Source organism: Kogia breviceps, chromosome 8, assembly GCF_026419965.1.
Source record: "Kogia breviceps isolate mKogBre1 chromosome 8, mKogBre1 haplotype 1, whole genome shotgun sequence".
In the NCBI taxonomy this organism is placed as follows: Eukaryota; Metazoa; Chordata; class Mammalia; order Artiodactyla; family Physeteridae; genus Kogia; species Kogia breviceps.
In genome coordinates, this window is record NC_081317.1 from 92645164 (window position 1) to 92661946 (window position 16783).

A 16783-nucleotide genomic window follows, 5' to 3' on the forward strand; every position below is an offset into this window, starting at 1 on the left:
TTTTCATTTTGGTTCGCAAAATGCGGAATTTGGGCTTTTGAGGGTCCTCCAACCTAGGAACACACAAGGAAGCTGCAGTTTGTGGAGAAGAAGAAGCAAGAGGTAAAAACCTAGGGCACCTGGCTTTGTGTCCCAAATTGCCCACTTCTTTAATTGGAATGAGAGCTTTCTAACAGGCAGAGCTGCCTAAAGATACAAAGGCCCTTCTCAAATGTCATTAGATTCCATCCTGGAGGTGGGGAAGCTTGTAAGACGTGGCAGGGACTGTAGAGGCAACAGAAGCATCAGAGGTGTGTTTGTGTGTGTGTGTGGGGGGGGGGGCAGAGGGTCACCTTCAGGTCCTTTCCAACACGAGTTTTTGGGTTGCAACTGTATGACCTCACGCAAATCCCTTTCTTCAGGCTTCAGTTTCCTCATCTGTAGAAGAGGGTGGCTGTGAGGTCAAGTCAGAATGCAGGTCAAGGACTGTTCGGAAAGTTCTGTGCACAGGTGCGAGGTTGTCACCTCTTAAGGGCTGTGACTTTGTCTTTTAGAAGTGGGAAACCCAGAGCTGGTCCTCAGCATGGGCTTGTGTGAACTGGGGAGTTAAATTGCCATTGAAGTGTCAATACTTTTTTTTTTTTTTTTTTGTGGTACGCGGGCCTCTCACTGCTGCGGCCTCTCCCGCTGCGGGGCACAGGCTCCGGACGCGCAGGCCCAGCGGCCACGGCTCACGGGCTCAGCCGCTCCGCGGCTCGCGGGATCCTCCCGGACCGGGGCACGAACCCACATCCCCCGCATCGGCAGGCGGACCCCCAACCACTGCGCCACCAGGGAAGCCCTGAAGTGTCAATATTTTTAAAGGAAAGAATTCCACTGGTGACCAGCTTGGGCCTGCCAGTTCCCCTAGCAGCACTTGGTCACACATGCTTTCAGAGCCTTGACTCAAGTTACAGACATGTGATCCCTTGGCCACAGCACTCCAGGGCTGACCTGGGATGGGAGGGCTGTGAGACCGGACATCCTAGATCTGGCTGTGAATCCGGAATCCCCACGGCTACAGCACCCGGTGGTCATCAAGCACTGCTTGGTCTCTTTATTTTTTATTCATTCACTCACTGATGTTCTCACTGACTCAGTGCATAGCAACTCAGGGTCCTCAGTCCATACACTTGGAGATTGAGATGAATATGACCTCGTCCCTGTCCCCAAGGAACTCACAGTCAAGGGGCCGGAAATAAGCCTTTTGCACTGACATTTATTAAGCACTCTGGGTTCCAACTTGATCTGATTCTATGCACACCACCACTCTCTGGTACAAGGAGAATCGTCTCCATTTTCCAGGTGAGGGGAGTGAGACGTAGGTAAAGGAACCTGCCTGCTGTGGCACACCCTTAAGAGCAGGGCTGGGATTTGAACCCAGGCGTGCTGGCCTGCAGAGCTCATGCCCTAGAACATCCCTGAGAGTGTGGTATGGTGGAGAGACCCCAGAATGGGAGCCGGGAGGCTGAGGTTCTGACTTGTGGTGAGTCTTGGTGTTGCTGTCTATAAAAAGAGGAGACAAGCGAGAGCTCTGGTTTTTAAACTTTTGTTTTTGTTTTTGCGGTACGTGGCCTCTCTCTGTTGTGGCCTCTCCCGTTGCGGAGCACAGGCTCCGGACATGCAGGCTCAGCGGCCATGGCTCATGGGCCCAGCCGCTCCGCGGCACGTGGGATCTTCCCGGACCGGGGCATGAACCCGTGTCCCCCGCCTCGGCGGGTGGACTCTCGACCACTGCGCCACCAGGGAAGCCCATAACCTTTTCTTCACCTTAGAGACACCTGGGAAGCTTAGGCTGCTGCAGGTGTCCGAGTTCACTGCCAGACCAGTTGAGGAGCCCCTGGTGCTGGGGCTCATGCTCCCAGGAGACTCTACTGGGCAACGAACATGGAACCCACCAGGCTGGCTGTGATGCCTGTGGCCCTGGGCTCACTAAACAAAGTCCCCCTGTTCCTCTGCTTCTCACCCCAAGGGACACACAAAACACCAAGACTGTCTCTCCACGGTGATGCCACATCAGGTGCAGCAGTACTGGCTGGCGATGTACCTTCACATAGAGCCAGTTTTCCTTTTTCTTTTTCTAAAACTTTTCATTACGGAAACTCTAAAAATTCACAAAAGGACTTAGAATAGTATAATAACCTCCCCGCCCACCACATACACATCACTCAGCAACATTATGGGAGTCGTGCTTTATCTGTTCCACCTCCTACAGCCATGTTTTTGGAGTGGAGGGAAGGGGAAGACTGGAGTATTTTAAAGCAAATCCCAAACATTGTATCATTTAACTCAAAAACATGTTAATGTGTATTGTTAATAGGTTGATCTGAGACATTTTTTCCCCCTTAGCCACAGTGGCATCCATCAGTGGTAATAATGGATGTCATTATCCATCTAACAAAATTGACAGTGGTTCCTTCGTATTATCTAATACCCTAGTTATTTAAAAATGCCTTTTTGCACTTAATTTGAATCTGAATCCAAACAAGGTCTACTTTGTGTTTGGTTGATGTGTCTCTTAAGTCTCTTTTGGTCTATGATTGTCTCCCACCTACTTTTTTCTTTTTGCCATTGATTTATTGGGAAACCTGGTTCAGTTGTCCTTAGATCCTTTATATTTTGTGCTTTCAGAAGCTGGCACTTGGTGAGGGCCTGGTGAGATCAGCTACGCTGGTGACAGTGTCAGTGGTTTACTACTGCTCAGAAGTTCTTGGTCAACACATATCAACACCATAAAGCTGCGTATTGTTGACCCAGACACTTTTATTCTAGGAATCAATCCTAAAGGAGATAGTCTGTTAGGTAAAAAGGCTTTGTGTACGTGGATGTTAATCTCAGTGTTGTCCATAATGGAAAAAAACTAGACACAGTTTAACTAGCCAACAATAGGGGAGTTAACTGAATTAAAGGATGTTCAAATAATGGAACATTATGCAGCTATTAAAATTATACTTATTAGGAGTATTTAATGATGGAAGAAAATACCTACTTATAATGCTAAGTGGAAAAAAAGCTGGTTGTGAACTTCAGTATACTGACTGGGCCGACCCTGGAGGAGTCCTAGCCTAGTGGGACCAACACACGCACAACTGAGCTTCAAGTCAGGTGGTCCTACTGTGGTGTTAACTATTTAAAAATAGACACATGCAAAAACCCTGGAAGGAAATACCCTCCCTAAATGTCGGCAGTTGTGGCCTTAAAGTAGTAGAACTGTGAGGGTTGGTAGGTTCCTAATACATGGTGGTTTTTCGGTCAAGGGGGCTTCTGACTTTTCCAATGAGATGCTGAAAAAATTTTTTTTTTAATTTTTCTTTTTTGGCCTCTCCATGTTTGCGGGGGTCTTAGTTCCCCGACCAGGGATTGAACCCGGGCCACGGCAGCAGAAGCACAGAGTCCCAACCACTGTACCGCCAGGGAATTCCCATCCAATGAGATTTTTTAAAAGCTCCAAGAAGAGAGAGAGAGAGGGAGCAAGGTGTGGGGAGAAAGGTGAAAGAGAGAGATGAACATGCAGGATTTCATTGTGGCACATAAGTAATGAAGATAGATCACCCTAAGTGCCTGTGTCAGGAATTTGTGATGAATTGAAATGGGTGCCCCAATTCCTGAGCAGACAGTTTAATAACACAATAGGGACAGTCATGGGAGTACCTACTCTGGAATATCTTTTGGATCATTTCGAATCTCAGAGTCACCCAAGGCAGTGGGTGAGAGGGGCGTTCATGTCTGGCTCTGCCACACCCCTCTCTCTGTTTATTCATGTATAAAATGGGGATTGTAGAACCTTCTCTCTGGGATGTGGTGAGGATTAAATGAATTAATACGTGGAAAACTTTACCTGGCACATAGTACGTGCTCAACAAATTAGGTATATAGAACTCCTGCATAAGCCTCCTCTTGGAATAAGCACAGTTTCTGGAGAGAGGAGGGGAGTGGGAAGGGGTGCCCAGTGTTCCACTGACATCTTGTTCTCTTTAGGGTGAAGCTGAGGAGGGGCTTCCTGGCCCCCTTGGACCTGCTGGACCCACGGTGAGATTCCCACCCAGGCCTGTCACATGCACAGGGTGCAGGGGACGGGGATGCACAAAACAGGCACAGGCGGATCCTTCCCGTCTGCCCCCAAGTGCCCTCCAGTCAGAGCTCAGTTCTCTTTCCTGTACCAGGACTCTCTCAGAGAGTCCAGGAACAGAAACTATTTACATCCCGTTTATATCCTGTGCCCTGAAAGACCCCCAGGTCCCTCAAACTAAGCATATCCCAAACTGAGCTTGTCACCATGCTCCCAGGCCTGCTCTTCCCCCAGGGTTCCCCTGCTCTGGGAATGGTACCCCATCTTCCTGATCATGAAGAGAGAAGCCAGGAAACATCCTCGAGTGCCCCCCCCCTCAATTCAGTCAGTCCCGAAGCCCCCGAGTCTAGCTGTGCAGCACCTCCTTATCCCTTGGATGCTGGCAACAGCCTCCTGTCTCCTCACCTTTATAGCATCACCTTCCTTCTCCCACCTATATGTCCACACTGCCACAACCTGCCTAAACTCAGGTGTAACCCCTAACCCAGCTCTTCCTTATTCAATGATTGAATTAGGCCTTGCCTGGTTCCCATCTTCAGGAACTGAGTAGCAGAAAGGTGTTTTGGAAGTTTCCTTTTGTTCTTTGGAGGAATTTGATGGCATTCAACAAGTACATAATGAGTGCCTTCTCAGTGTCAGATCTCATGCTGGACACTGGGCACCCAGAGGTATTTCAGGATTTGGCCGACCCTGGAGGAGTCCTAGCGTAGTGGGACCAACACACGCACAACTGAGCTTCAAGTCAGGTGGTCCTACTGCCAAATCCAGACCCCCGCAGTGGCTGGTGGGAACACAGAGTAGGAGAGGTGAATTCTATCTGAAAATGGGGTTGCGCAGGGCTGCATGGAGGAGGTGACCATGGAACTGGGCCTTGAAGGATGAGTAGGGATTTGAAAGGCAGCAAAAGAGGCTGTGAAAGAGTGTCCTGTGTTTGAGGACTGGCTGTATGTTGGCCGCACAGCTGGGAGGGGGAGAGGGAGGAAGGCAGCTGTAGAGGGGACCGGGAGAAAAAGCCAGAAGGAAAGCTGGCAGCAGCAATTATAGGGCCACAGAATATGGGAAAACTTTCAGTGACACAGCTGTCCTCGGAGAGTAGCAGGTGAAACCAAGCCCTGGGAACGTTTTCTCTGTACAGGTGGGAGTGGAGGCTGAGGGCTCCAGCCTGGGCTGGGGCTTGGACGTCGGCTCTGGTGACCCGGTGCGCAGGGAGGAGCTGTTAAGAGTAAGTGTGAAGCGTTAAACAGCCTGGTGTCGGGGGCAGCCTTCACGAGGATCCAGGAGGGAGGGACACAGGGGCCAATAACAGATGAAAGCAGATTGCCACCGTTGATAACTCTTGCGGCTGATGGTGGGCTCCTGGGACTCACTATACTTTCCCCTCTACATTTGTATATGTTTGGCATTTCCGTCTTCCATCAGTTTTAAGTGAGTCTGAGCCTTAGTTTATAGTCAGGAGCCCCACTTTGCCACTTGCCTCCTTCCCCCGGTAGCCTTCTCCAGCAGGCTCTTTCACAGCAGGTATGCCCATGACCTTCACCTCTACCACCTGGCTCTGCGACCCCCCCCACCTCCTTACCCATTACAGAGACCTGCTGGCCTCTTCTCTAGATAGCATTTCACACTAGGGCTTCCAGAACCTTCTCAAAATCCTTCCTACCCTGAGGTGGCCCCCTCCCTACCTCTTCAGACCACTCATCCTGCCTCTTCGGCACCTCTTGCTCCCCCAGCCTCTTGCCCAAGACTGGGCCCCCACTGGTCCCTCTAGATTTCCCCCGGGAGCACCTCTCTTCTCAGCTGCATCTCTTGCCTCTGTCCCCAGGGCCCCAACCTCATCTCCATCCCTTCCTCTGAGCCCTCGTGCTGAATCCCCACCTAGAAGGCTCCACTCGTCTGCTCGTCTGCTCACTCATCATGACAGGGCTGGAAGGGTTCAGGACTCACTGGCTGAGTGGAGCAGGACCCAGCTGGGACTTCCAAGCTGTTGGCATCAGCCAACCCAGCCCGAGGCTAAAGAGACTAGTACATTGTTGGGATGTTTTTAATAAAGGTTAACAATAGGCAGTTTTGAACTAACCTCTCAGGTAATCAGAAAACTAAATTAGAGCACCTCGGAGAATTCCAACAAATGATATTTTTATTATGTACATACATCTAGGGAGAAAACATGATATAATGTGCTTAAAAAGGCGTGGATTCAAATCCCAGCTCTGCTCCTAGTTAGCTGTGTGTGTGAGCTCTTGAGCAAGTCACAACATGTCACTAAGCCTCAGTTTCCCCATCTTCTAAGTAGGAATACCAGTTCCTACTTGTAGAGTTGTTTTCAGAAATGGAGTGAATGGAACATATATATTTGTCCCCTCCTGCACTGTTTCTTAACAAGGTGTCTGTTTTTAGGGTCCTCCAGGTCCCCCAGGCCCACCTGGCTTACCTGGGATTCCAGGAAAACCAGGAACTGATGTTTTCATGGGACCCCCTGGATCCCCTGGAGAAGATGGACCTGCTGGTGAACCTGGTCCCCCGGTGAGCTGCCGAAGCTATTGCCCCCACCCCGTGCCTATGGGGCTTCCTTTAGCCAGGGAGGGGGTACAGATTGCAGACGCCAGCGTTAAGGCTTACTACAGGGAGTGAGGAGCTAGCTAGTGTTTGTAAACAAATTCCTCCTCAGCTGAGATATTACTAAGACTCATAAGAAGCAGCAGCCAGGCTTCCCTCGTGGCTCAGTGGTTAAGAATCCGCCTGCCAATGCAGGAGACAAGGGCTCGAGCCCTGGTCCGGGAAGATCCCACATGCGGCAGAGCAACTAAGCCCGTGCGCCACAACTACTGAGCCCGCGCACCTAGAGCCTGTGCTCCACAAGAGAAGCCACCGCAATGAGAAGCCCGCGCACTGCAGCAAAGAGTAGCCCCTGCTTGTCGCAACTAGAGAAAGCCCGCGTGCAGCAATGAAGACCCAGCACAGCCAAAAATAAATAAATAAAGTAAATTTATTTAAAAAAAAAAAAAAAAGCAGCAGCAGCCAAGAAAAACATCATCCTACACATTGTTTCGCTGCTTTATCTTAGTACAGGAAATGCAGGCTCGTGTAGAATCTCGGAATCGTAGAGCACCAGTGCTGGGCCCGGGGTGGGAGGCCCCCAGAAACTACCTCGTCCAGCCCTGCCCCCGACTCCCCACAGAAGAGAAAATGCAACCCAGAGAGTGAAGGACCCTCGTCCACAGATGCACAGCCGGCCGTGGCTGAACTGGGGCCAGGACAGGTGTTCTGCTATGGGCTGACACAAGGCTTTGGACCCACTGGCCTCACCCGCTGGGTCTTCCCAGCCCTGGCCTCCTTTTCCAAAGAGGGTTCATATTTGATTCTTCTCGGAGATGTTGTGGGCTGATTATCCTTGGTGTTCCTCAGGGCCCTGAGGGAAAGCCTGGACTTGATGGAGCCTCCGGCCTTCCTGGAATGAAAGGGGAGAAGGTACGGAGAAGAGGGGGGCGGGTTCCAACACAGGGAATCACCAGGCCCACCCTGCCTCTCTGACGTCTAAGCCTGACCTTGCCTCTGATCCCATCCTGGTCTGCACTGCTGGATGTCTCCCCCTCCCGGAGCTCTTTATGCCCAAACCTGCACTCGGCGTCTTCCCCTGCCCACTCCTGCATGTCCCCAGCTTCCGTGAATGGCACTGCCATCCACCCAGTCCCCTGGACTCAAAAGCAGCGTCGTCTCTAAGTCCTCCCTCCTCTCCTTTTCCTACCATCAACCATCTGTTGCCAAGAATGGCCAATCTGATGTCCACCTCTCTCTCCGCCCTGACCTGACGTTCATCTCTCCTGGCCTGCATGCGGTGGGCATCAGGCTCCTCGCTGGTGCCCCCTTCTCCCCATCCACAGTCCAGCCTCCAGCTACCTGCCCAGTCCATCTTCCTAGAGCAGGCTCTCACCACTCACTGCCCTCTCCACTGAGAAAGCGCCAGCGGCTCCCCGTTGCCTGTAGGACAGAGCCACCGCTATGTGCAGACCTTCAAGGCCCTTCCCGACCTACCTTTCCAGCTCCACCTCCCGCTGCTCCCTTACACACCTGGCTTCCAGGCCAGCCAGCCAGCCCTACTGAAAGGCTCTGGGCTTGCACAGCTTCCTGGCCCTGGCCTGTGGTTTCCTCTCTGGGCTGTCCTTCCCCTTTCCTCATTCTTAGAAGCCCAGTTCAGAAATACCCTCTGGGAAGCTCTCCTGGACCCTGTGAGCAGAAAGCACCCCTCCTTCCTCTGCTTCCCATTAGCACAGTACTGATTCTGCAGGACCCCTCCAGCCAGGGTCACTGAAGCTGTTCGCTTACCAGTCTGCTCCCAACCCCAGCCTTTCAAGCAGGGCATGAGCACTGTCTATGTATCCTTAGAACCTAGCCCAGGCTTCTGTGAGCAGTTCGATGCATGAGTGAAACTTCTTCAGGTGCCCCTTTCACCTTCCGTTCCTGAGTCTCACACGCCCTCAGTCTCTCCCTTCTCTGTAAGCCCCTGTAGTCTTCTGTTAAGCCACGTGGTGCTGTGGGGCCGGGTTTCTGCCCCTACTGCGTTCCCATGTTCCGCAAAGGGGGGCAATAAAGATAAGGTGAGCTTCCTTCTAGAGATGTAGTCGTGAGCTTCACTGGGGTTCAGAGGAGGGAGAGGCCTCCCCGCTGGGGTGGGGACTGGAGGCATTCTGTGTACCCCACCTGGACGGAGTCGTGGCAAGTGCTGACTCCCTAGACACCATCCTTGTCACTGAATTTCCAGTTTCCGTCAGCTCTCAGGAGTATTTTTATTGAAACAGTAACTCGATTTTCATGGAAAGCTCATTTCTCAGAAAAAGAAGAAACAATTGTCGAGCTTTATAGAACTCATTTTACGTGTACTGACTGTTTCATAAGAAATTAAATTTTGCAGGAAACATGACAAGACTTAACTCTCGTCTTCCTTCTTCTTACCAGCTTCCCTGCCCCCACCCCTCTCCCACACACCCCTCCCACATACACCCGTCCCCCCAAACACCCCTCCCCCCACACCCCTTCCCCCCACACCCCTCCCACACACACCTCCCCCACACACCTCCCACATATACCTCCCACACAAACCCTTCCCCACACACCCCTCCCACACACACCCCTCGGACACACACCTCTCACACACACCCTCCCCCCCACACCCCTCCCCCCCTCCCCACACACACCCCTCCCCATACACCCCCCCACACACACACCCCTCCCCATACACCCCTCCCCACACACACCCTTCCCCACACACACCCCTCCCACACACACCCCTCCCACACACACCCCCTACACATACCCTTCCCCCCACACCCCTCCCACACACCCCTCCCACACACCCCTCACACACACACCTCACACACACACCCTTCCCCCCACACCCCTCCCCCACACACCCTTCCCCACACACCCCTCCCTGGCTGGTCTCGGACTTAAAAATACCCACGCCTATGCCCCCATCCACACACAAACACCCTCACAGGCACATTCTGCAGCTGCTCAGACGCTCAGTTGTGCACAGAGCAGCAGGCTTGCCCAGACTCACTGTGGCAGATAAATCACGTTTTTCTTCCTGGAATTTGCTGTGAGGCCTAATTTGTTGCCCTGTGTGTATATGATGTTTTCTGGTCAAGGAAAAGTAGACTCTAGAAGGACTTGGAAATTTGCATCTGGAGAGCTGGAGGAAAGCCTCGCACATGACATTTACCCCCCACCCCCATGCCCCTAAAAAAGTAAACCAAGGAGAATATAGTCTGAATGTGAAATAACAAAAATTGCTAAAGAAAATGAATAATCTCAGGGATGTAACACCACATAAGATCCAACGATACATTTGATCCTTGATGTCCCTCCACAATCTCTGCTCAGCTTACACACCTCCAGTGACAGGGGACTCATTTCCTGCCTTCATATGTACAAGCTGGATAAAATCATCTATTTCTGAGAAAGATAAATCAAGGTCCCACATATCTTCTAGAACTTCCTTTGAAACTGCTACAAGGTGTACTCTTGATTTGAAAAGAGTCAGGAAGGCAATTGAAAAAGTACAGTTTTTTACCTTACGAACATCTTTTTCTTGAATGGGGTCAACTGTCAACACAATAATAATGTTTTCAGAGGATAGAGTCCAAAAGTCAAGATATGGGACTAAGTTAACTTCTAGTTCACAATATCCCTGACCGTGATTTGACTTGTTACTTAAAAAATGCATAAGGTTGGTACTTCCTTCAAGGACAGATTGCGTCAGGCAGCAGAAGATGCTGTGGCTGTTCATACCCAAGAAAACCAGACACAGAAACTGTAGCCTGCAGATTGGGCAACAAAACTGGAACCCGATTCTTTCTGTTTCTGCCCAGGATAAAAGGTCACACTTATTTTTTCCCATGTCAGGCCAGCAGGCAGGGAAGTGACAGAGTCTAGCCAGCCAGCCTTGCTTCCTTCTGCAAGCACCCCTCTCCTCCCACCATCCCATAGAGTAACGGGATTCTTTCTGTGGTTCTCTCTTCAGGTGTGTCTCTTCTGTTATTCAACCCTTCTGTAGAGTACTTTCAGCAGTTATATATTTTTGTCTCTAAGGTCTCTAATTGATTTTTTCTTTTTAAAATATTATTTATTTATTTATTTTTGGCTGTGTTGGGTCTTTGTCGCTGCGTGCGGGCTTTCTCTAACTACGGTGAGCAGGTGCTACTCTTCATTGTGGTGCACGGGCTTATCATTGCGGTGGCTTCCCTTGTTGTGGAATACAGGCCCTAGGCGCGCAGGCTCAGTAGTTGTGGCGCAGAGGCTTAGTTGCTCCGTGGCATGTGGGATCTTCCCGGACCAGGGCTCGAACCTGGGTCCCCTGCATTGGCAGGTGGATTCCTAACCACTGCACCACCAGGGAAGCCCTGATTCTCTTCTATAACCACTGTTCTTATTTCATAATAGTTTGTCCTTGTTTCTTGGCTGTAATATCCTCCCTTTTCTCCCTGAGAATATATAGTATTTACTTAGACTCCTGATTGGATCGTGTTCTTAGCCGTTTCCTCAGGAAACCTTCCATGGTTGATGTTGTTGTTTCTCTTTCAGAGTGTTGCCTTTCCTCAAATGTGTAGTGTTTCTTGTTTGGGTGTTTGCTTTAGAACTTGGAATCCCTCTTTAGTCTGTTTCCTGCCTCTGTACAAATTACTAGGGAGTTGGGTGGTAGCTACTTCTGCAGGTTTCAGGAAGGTGATGGGAAGAGTAGGATGTGCCATCAGGCAGGGCACCTGAGCGGCTGATCTTAGGTGTTTGGGGTACCCCTGGATCTCCCAGGGTCCACTAGCCACCTGGGGCTCTGCCCTATCCCTTTGCTCCAGTAAACCACTCTTATTATCCTTGTAGCAGGAGTGGATGTGGGAGGTGAGGGGAGACGAGCAGGGCTCCATGGCTATCGAGCTCCAGAATTTCAACCTGTCTCCCTGTCAGAGCCACACCCTGCTCCTGGCTTCCACTCCTCCCTTGCCTGAGAGTTTTCTACCTGTGGTTTCTCTCCACCACCGAAGCCTCTGGCTTCAGCTTCCCATGTTTTCTCTTTGCCATTCCTCACTGTTTCAGATTCAGTATCACCCGCCATCTTATTTCTGAGCATGACTGTTTTGGAACTATCCACTCTGTCATTTCTATGGATTTGATATAGGAAGGGGAATCTGGCCCAGGGAAAGAGGGATTTGGGAGAAGGCACAGCCTTAGATGGCAGGTGTATCAGGGCCTTCTGTGTGGCCATGCAATTTCTGGCTTCTTCTCTTGCGGGTGCTTCTGTGGTTTCCTTGGAGCTTCTCTAGCTGGGGCCCCCCCGACTGCAGTCCTCTGATGTAGTGCAGGGTCTCCTGCAGCTGACCACTCCTGACCATCAGCCTGCATTGGTCCTCGCCTCTATCTGAGCTCGCAGCTGGCTCCTTTCCTTGGGATCCACATCTAACCCCCGCCCAGGAAACCTGTACTGTGTCTCCTATTGGCAGTGGACACACAACCTGCTTTAGAGACCCCCCCACCCCCATTCTGGGGCTATTTCAGCCAGCTTTTGGTCTTTAGATTTTTCCAGAAGAGAGCCAGCCATCATCCACATATCTCCAGAAACCTAGGGAATATATAGCAAATTCTTGAAGTCCCTTCCCTTGGCTTCGAGGAGGGGAATCAGGCCCACCCAGTACACTGACAGCTCTCCAAGGGAATTCTTCTACAATTTCTTCCTGGTTAATCTTCAGCTTCTCCTTTGCACTCTTGAGGTAGGTAATGAGATAATAGTTGGAAGATGGGTTTCACAAGCTTTCAGCATGACCTGCTTAGCAAACTTACAACTACTGTAATGGGCTCAGGTTTGAGACATCAGTCAGAACTGAGCAGGAAGAGCCCCATTTTAATGTCCTGTTACTTAAGAGTCTGCAATCCTGCATTTTCTTTTAAACATACCTAATGAAATATATATTAATTGGCCCCCATTTGTTTTCTTCAGGGCGCAAGAGGACCTAATGGCTCATTTGGTGAAAAGGTAAAAAATGAAAATGAAAAAGAAAAAGCTTTCTCCCCCTTCCTCCCCTCTCTCTGGGTTTAGTATAATTGAACTATTGGGCTAGAGTGTTGAATATATAAATGTCATGGGTCAGAGAGAAACATCTGGAAGGAACTGCTTGGGGAAGGCAGAACAGCTGGAGCAGAGTGAATAACCCACCAGATTTTCTCCTTTCTCACCCCCTCCACCCTAATTCATTCAATGAGCACCGTTAGCTTATCTCCAAGTGAAATGTCAATTGGCAAGATGGCTGTTTCTGTACAATTAAGTAGCACTGATCAGAGAATCCAACAATCTAATTAAGTTCAAAGAACAATTTTCTGACTCAGTTGCGGATGTTGTTCCTTCCGTGAGTGACTCCAAGGCTAGATAATCAGCCTGTCCCCTTCCTTACAGGGTGATCCCGGCAACAGAGGCTTACCAGGACCCCCAGGGAAAAATGGACAAGTTGGCATTCCTGGGGTCATGGGACCCCCAGGGCCCCCTGGGCCCCCTGGGCCCCGAGGCCCTGGATGTGCAATGGGACTTGGATTTGAGGTACTTTTCCTCCTTTCTGTGGTTAAAGAACAACGTGCGCTAAGGACGGCTGGAAAGGCCAGCTAACTGGACGCCAAGGTGGTGCTGATTCCCCACTGAGCCCCAGCTCCCAGCACCACACCTGGCACAGGGAGGTGCTTGGGAATCAGTACTGAAATTCTCATTCTTCTTCCTTCCCTAGGATGCTGAAGGCTCTGGGAGCATCAGGCTGTTTCATGAGCCCAGAATCTCTGGACCAACGGCTTCAAGTGTAGGTTGACTTTTTACACCTTTATTTTGAGGATTGTCATGCTGTCACACTGGAGTGGAGAAGCTGTGGGGTGCCATCCTGCCTCTGCTACTTTCACTAATTCACCCTCTCGGCGACTCCAGCTTCCAGCTGTGTGGTGGGGAGACCAGGTGCTCTTTATAGCTTGTTTCTTTGAGGAGTAGCACAGAGGTTTTGCACAAAACATCATGTGGGAAAACTTGAAAACTCTCTTTCTCTCTCTCTGCAGTCCCTTACCATCAAGAATCTCTGCTTCATTGCCTCCTTCCTGCTGCCCATTCAAGACTCACACTTTGCCCCATTTCAGAATCCCTTGCTCCTAACAAGTACCCTTCCCCACTACATCTACCCCCCAGGGAGGTGTTGTCCATCTTCTTCTATGATACCTGCTCTCAAGAGGACCAATCCCCAGGATCTCATTATATTTGAGATCCAAGTGGTACCCAGAGCTGAGCACACCAGTGCAGGAGGAGCTGAGCCTCGCAAAGGGGAGAAGCACAGCCCCCTCCGTGATTGAATAGGAAGACCTCCCCCATACCCCAGATGCAGAGTGCTTTGGGTTCAAGGTCAAAAGGACACTCACCCCATGCTGGGAGAGGGCCTCTGGTCCTCTTACTGTCTATGAGATATTCCTTCCTTCTGACTCTGTAAGGGGAATTTTCCCCTCATCTTTTGCTCCCATTATCTGGGACAAAATCCTTGTAAGAGCTTAGGGAGAGATGGCAAGATGGGAGGATAGATGGAAAGTGGGCAAAGTGAATAGAAAAAAAACCCAAAGAATATTTGTTTGTCTGTTTTGCCAGGGTCCCAAAGGAGAAAAAGGAGACCAGGGACCCAAGGTGAGGTCACAGATCTGAAGTGGGGGTGAGAGAAGTTTTCAGCCTGGTTCTAGGAGCATTATCCACATATAGTGAATTTTTTCCACTCTCACTGCTATATCCAGGGTGAAAGAGGGATGGATGGAGCCAGCATTGTTGGACCCCCTGGGCCCAGGGGGCTACCAGGGCGCATCGAGGTCTTATCTACTGTGAGTATCACCAGGTGTCACCAGCATTGGCTGCTTTTGCTAAAGGGGAGGGAAGGTTGTCCACAACTTCAGAGCCTTCAGGGCTGCTCTTCATGCAGGGGGCATGTAGCTGGCATCTGGTGTTGGAGTTCCTACCTGCCAGCATGGCCCACCTGTCTGTTCCTACCCTGGTACCACTATTGTTACACATAGTGTGTCCAGAACCCTCTCTTCTGGTTGGCAGCACTTGCAGTCAAGAGACTGAGTGTAACAGAGCTGTAACCGAGAGGCAAGGAACATAAGTGGGGGAACGAGGGAGGAAAGATAGTTTAGGTTATGAGAAATCAAGGAAGACTTTCTGGAAGAAGTCTCTTTGAGCAGGGACTTGAAAGCTAAGAAGGATTTACCAGGTAAGTATGGAGAACAGGACTTCCAGAACTCAGGTGGTCAAGACACTCTGAGCCAAAGCACAGAAGAGAAAAACATGGGTGTGTCCAAGACACAGGGAGATGATGGACATGGGGGTGGATGAAGAACGATGGAAATTTGGAGAGAAGAGTGGGATGTGGGCTGGGACACGATCACAGTCCACTGAATATTAGAACATCACATTTGTGAAAAACTGTGGCCCTTCCAAGAGAAATAATGTCATACTGGTACATGACAGAAAGACAAAAAGTCCCAAATAAGTGGAAAAAAGAATGACTAGAGGTGGTTTTTTTTTTGGAGTATAATTTAAAAATATCAAGTATAGGTAAGGGTGTAGTGAAATAGATAATCTCATGTACTTTGTTGGAAGTATAAGTTGTACGGCCCCTTTAGACAGCTCTTTGGCAATCTGTTAAAACTAAAAATGTTCATACCGAAAACTTCCATATGGAAAAACCTCCATGCTGTATGATTGAGTGAAAAAAGCAAGTTGAAGAATAATACCTACAGCCTGATGCCATTTATATAAAATAACCACATGGACAAATACACACACACACACCCAACAACACTGTTTTCTGTGAGTATTAATATTAATTTATAATTATATAACATATAAATATATTTAAATATATATTTAAAATTATAAAAGAAAAAGGCATTTATGTATGGTGCAATTTTAAGATTAATCAAAGAGGAAAGTGATAAGGCAGCTCAGGGCTATGTTGTAAGTGGGAGGGATGGGTGTGTTGGCAGTGGGTGGGTGTTGTCAGTGTCTTCTTGTGTCTGCCATGCGGGGTGACTTCAGTTAAGGCCTCACTGCCAGGAGCAAGGTGGGACACGTGCCACCCTCTGTCTCTTTGATTTTTCTCTTTTCAGCCTTTGATCAACATCACCCATGGATTCATGAATCTCTCAGACATTCCTGAGCTCGTCGGGCCTCCGGTGTGTATCCACAGCTGCCCTAGAGTGAGGGCCCTACCCAGACGCCCCAGCTGAAACTCAGTTGGGTTGGTTTGGAATCCATCGAGCTCCTGAAGCATAGAGCTAGAGTGTCTCGAAGTAGTAGAATAGAAAGAGAGCTTTGCATTTCTGAGAAGTCGCTGTCACATTAATTTGTGCAGGGAGTTTTGTCCAATGCAGTGGAAGCTTCCAGTCCCTTGCATCAGAACTATGTGTAATGGAAATCAGAGAATCATAAGTAACAAATTGATTGATGTCTGAGCAGTGCTTTGGCCATGCTTTTATTTACATGATCTCATTTCCCAGAATGGGAGGAGCCTAGAGAGAACTATCCTTGTGCTGATGGGGAAACTGGCACATGAGGAGGGAATGTGACTGGCTTCAGTCTTTCTGGCCCCATTTAGAGATCAGGAACACACAAAGAAGCTGCCTTATTTCTGCAAATCCACAGAGTCAGTCTATGACACGACAGGACCTAAGAGGAAGGAAGCTTCCTCCTGCAGTCTGTGCAATGAATCCACACTGCATCTTCCATATCTGTTGGTGACAGCTGGGGAGAGAGGAAAGAGCTCTGGCCTTAGGAGCCTTGAGTTCCAGCCCCATCTCCTCTACATAATGCTCTGAGACTCTCATCATCTCTCTAATAACACCTCAACAGCCTTTGGGGCAGCTTATGAGAGGTGATGGATGCGAAACTGCTTTGCAAACTGTGGCACTCTGTGGAAGCCGACATGGAGATTAAGGCTTATACTTCCGCAGCGGCGCAGTCCAGATGTCTGCCGGGGCCACCCACCCTGCAGTCCCCAGTGAGCTTGTCCTGAACCTCTGCCGTCCACGTCCTGGGGAAAATTCAGTGCTCTCCCCAAGACTTCTGCAAATATCTGCACAATTCCTTTAGAGCCAGTATCTCCTTCTGCTGAATGGCCTCTGTCTGTGGGTCATTTCACTGTCTCT

The 16783-nt window shown here is 49.8% G+C and overlaps 1 protein-coding gene across 15 annotated transcripts in view; it reads left to right on the top strand.

Annotated features, from left to right (window-relative positions):
• The window catches only part of COL15A1 (collagen type XV alpha 1 chain), a 103958-nt gene that overhangs the window by 54287 nt on the left and 32888 nt on the right, over nucleotides 1-16783 (top strand). For 14 of the 15 annotated variants that reach the window (XM_067039767.1, XM_067039763.1, XM_067039761.1 and 11 more), the window contains 10 exons: nucleotides 3997-4047; nucleotides 5223-5309; nucleotides 6482-6607; nucleotides 7490-7552; nucleotides 12570-12605; nucleotides 13023-13163; nucleotides 13345-13413; nucleotides 14235-14270; nucleotides 14375-14458; nucleotides 15746-15811. In XM_067039767.1, the coding sequence (XP_066895868.1) occupies nucleotides 3997-4047; nucleotides 5223-5309; nucleotides 6482-6607; nucleotides 7490-7552; nucleotides 12570-12605; nucleotides 13023-13163; nucleotides 13345-13413; nucleotides 14235-14270; nucleotides 14375-14458; nucleotides 15746-15811 (759 nt within the window). The remainder of the gene's footprint in view (nucleotides 1-3996; nucleotides 4048-5222; nucleotides 5310-6481; nucleotides 6608-7489; nucleotides 7553-12569; nucleotides 12606-13022; nucleotides 13164-13344; nucleotides 13414-14234; nucleotides 14271-14374; nucleotides 14459-15745; nucleotides 15812-16783) is intronic. The other variant, XM_067039765.1, reaches the window with a different exon arrangement.